We start from the raw sequence: 3,488 nt of genomic DNA on the forward strand, positions 1-3,488 counted from the left end.
AAAAAATTTTTTTTGTTAAAAAAAAATCGTGAATCGAATCGTGAGTTGAGTGAATCGTTACATCCCTACATTCTACCATTCATGACTAGCTTGGAAGCAAGGTCAAGCAACTGCTTGAGAAAGAGATGTCTAAGATATTCTTTATAGGCAGTGCATGTACAAGTGTTAGTTAATGTGCATAGGCAACTTCAAGTAAGCCAACTGCAGATTGACTTCCTCATGAAAAGTGTAAACCGGTGGATGAGTCCAGTACAGCCTGCAAGATGGTTTGTGGAAAAAAAATAACAACAACAAAAAGAAAAACAAATGGTATGCTGGATGTGAGACTCACAATTTATTATTATTATTATTATTCCTGTCAGTAGAGATGGAGTGCTATTAATGTGGAGCAGAAAAATATTAATTTAGCTACAATATTTGTTGTGTGTTAAATTAATTTAAAAATTCGACATGTAATGCAAGTACTGGTGTTTTTATGAGAGTAATAACTAATCAAAATAAAATGTCAGATTTCATGTGGTTTGTGCAATTCATACTTATCTAAGTCTCATTTGTGACTCACAAAATTCAGATTTGGGCCACTTTTTCCTGCAGTTTCAACACAGCCTTTAACAGCCCTGGTATAAACACTATGGTGCTTTTAAAAGTCAGGGCTCAACAATAAGGACTGCCTGATGGCCCGGGGCCAGCGTGAAAGATGCTTGGGACAGTTGACGAATTTGTCACTGGGAACTTGTCACTTCGTTGTCACGAAAGTTTATCATTTGCACGCGTTTTAAAGCCTTGCTAAATAAAAAAATCAAGCGATTTTCAAGCATTCAGGCAAGACGCGAATGACAACTCCATTTAGTACTCACAGCGTGCACACAGAGAGATGTCGCAATGTGCGAAAACCCAATTGAGTTTCTTTCGGCGCCTTCTTGCACTTGAACGGACAGATACATACAAAAGTACGCCAAAATATCCATCTTGGCGAGTATCTTTGAAGCTAGCTTTAACAATGATTAATCTATGATTAATCGGACATTTTTCGCTTTATTTCAACCAATCTCTGTTCCGGGCTTGCACACAAACTGCATGCAATCATTTTCCAAAATGTGTGGAAATATAAGAAGACTGTAAATGGCCATTAACACAGGCCAGAGACACTGAAGACGGACGTAAAGATAAAAAATACTGTAGCAGGCAGAGCAAACTCACTGTTCACAATGCGCAAAATATTGGAAGAAAATCCTGAATATTGAATTGGGGGTTTATCTGCATGTATCTCTGTGGGGAAGTGACTGTTTTCAGAAAAGTTTACATGACGTTTTCTTTTCATATTGCATCTAAAGTAGTATTAATAAGCTTTGTTTACAGCGGTAACCAAGGAAACGCTGTATCGCTGCTGTTCCATAAGTGCCACCTGCTGTCAGAGAGTGAATCTGCATCTCATTCAGTCCGTCTGCTGTTTTTCCTAAAGCATCCTTTCATTTGTATCTTTCTTCTATATATTCAGTTCTGCTATTGTTTGTAATTTGTTCATTTGTTCTTATTTACTGACTGTTCACTTGTCTTTAATAATGTTTGAACTATATCTGTTAGGCCTGTAGTATTGAAATTGGAATCAAGAGTAGTAAAATTTAATTGCTATCTAAAATTTTGGTGTCATATAAGCTTATTTATTAGAACAAACGTTAGAATAGGTCAAAAACAATGATAACAGCAACTTTTTTTGTGTGTGTGTGGCAGGGCCAGTGAAAATATTGGCAGGGCAAGTAAAAAAAATCCTTAGCGTTGAGCCCTGAAAGATATTTAAGAAAAAAAATTCAGGCTCAACCAATGGTGTGAGTTTGGTGTGGGACAATGTGTTAACTAAATAATAGAAAGGGAGCTGGAACCCCCAAAAAATAAATAAGCAAGCTTGAACATGTTATTTCATGATATGGAGACACATTACAGAGAGAAAAGCAGAATTTCAAAGACAGATGTGGCATACCTGGTAAGGGTGTACTCCCTGAGTCCTGAGTGCAGGTTCATGGCAGAAAATGTACCTATACAACCCCTTAACCGCTTGTCCCGGCCGATTTTCCAAGTGACAAACAGTGGGCTGTTGGAAAAGAAAAGAACACCTAATCAGAATGCAGTTAGAATAAGCATATAATTCAAGGTATGAAAGCAAAAATATCCCCAAGTAGGATTTTTTTTTTATTAGCTATGATATAAAGTACTATCACACAAGCAAGAGTGCAGTTTTCCAGAATATCAGTGTGCGAGTGCAATCGCAAATGTGACAAGTGTCAACAAACAAGTCATTAATATTGAGCGAGTTACATTTTAGACACAATATTGTACTTTTTTTTTTTTTTGGCAACAAAAATTTTTCCAAACAAAGACGAAGCAGAACATTTGTGTGTCTCAGGGCAGCAATGCTATGTTTCGTTCCTGAACAAATCTGTTTTTGGAAGAATCGCATGAACCAATTATTCAATGATCCATTCATAAAGACAGTGTCTGCATCCAAAAACACATACTTATCGCATTCTTGTGGAAGTTTCTAATTCATAGTTTGGCCATGATTTAACTAAAATGAGGGAACAAATTCTTTATTCGTGACCACATTATCCTTCATTCTCTCCCCCCCCCACACACACACACATCATGTCCAGGGCTCCGTACAAACAAACTTGACTGCCTTACCTTGTCTAACAGGCACAAACTATGAATATTACAAGAGATAAAGACTAAAACTAATGAGAAAATATATTTCTATCAAACAGCTGCTGTGCACAGTTGTAACCATTATATGTCAACAAATTACTTGAGCAGACTGACATTTCTCGAACGACAAAAAAACAAAATTTTGGCTAACAATGCTTTCTGTAACAATGAGTGACCAGCCCACAAACAGAATTCAAATTTATGGTCTCACGTACTATTTTTGTTCGGCATAAATCCAAACGTTTACATGGTCACAGTGCACAGTGCACACACTGCGATATCGATGGTGAAACGATATATCGTGCAGCCCTACCCAACGGTTTCAGGCTGTTGACATACCTGTCACTTTCCCTATGAGCTATAATTCTATCTACATATCAGTCTATACCCCAACAATGATTTCAGGAGATGTGAACATGAACTCCTGATATTAAACATAAGTAACTGATCCAAATTCCTGCTGTTAAATGAGAATTTATACTACAACTACTACTGGCAGGGCTCTACGCTTACTTTTCTTTTTAGGAGCGCTTGTGCTCCTAATTTAAAAAATTTAGGAGCACGGTCAAAAATTTAGGAGCACCTTCTAATCAGTAATAAAACAATTCTGATAAAAAAATTAACCTTCCCATTACTAGGTGATATTTGACTCCTTAAAGTGATTTACAGGGAATTTTGTTTTTACCTTTGTAATGACATTTTTCTAACTTTATTAAAAGTGTCATCTTTTATGTCAAATTTAAAAATATATATTTATAAGCTTTTTAACATTTCTAATTAAAACAACA

At 36.2% G+C, this 3,488-nt stretch overlaps 1 protein-coding gene across 3 annotated transcripts in view; it reads right to left on the minus strand.

The window, feature by feature from the left end:
- The window catches only part of LOC107715796 (AMME syndrome candidate gene 1 protein-like), a 30,232-nt gene that overhangs the window by 22,774 nt on the left and 3,970 nt on the right, over positions 1–3,488 (minus strand). For all 3 annotated transcript variants that reach the window (XM_016522000.1, XM_016522007.1, XM_016522016.1), the window contains exon 2: positions 1,979–2,089. In XM_016522000.1, coding sequence (XP_016377486.1) covers positions 1,979–2,089 — 111 coding nt within the window. The remainder of the gene's footprint in view (positions 1–1,978; positions 2,090–3,488) is intronic.

The sequence above is a fragment of the Sinocyclocheilus rhinocerous genome, unplaced genomic scaffold, assembly GCF_001515625.1.
Source record: "Sinocyclocheilus rhinocerous isolate Xijiao unplaced genomic scaffold, SAMN03320098_v1.1 scaffold1967, whole genome shotgun sequence".
Taxonomy (NCBI): Eukaryota; Metazoa; Chordata; class Actinopteri; order Cypriniformes; family Cyprinidae; genus Sinocyclocheilus; species Sinocyclocheilus rhinocerous.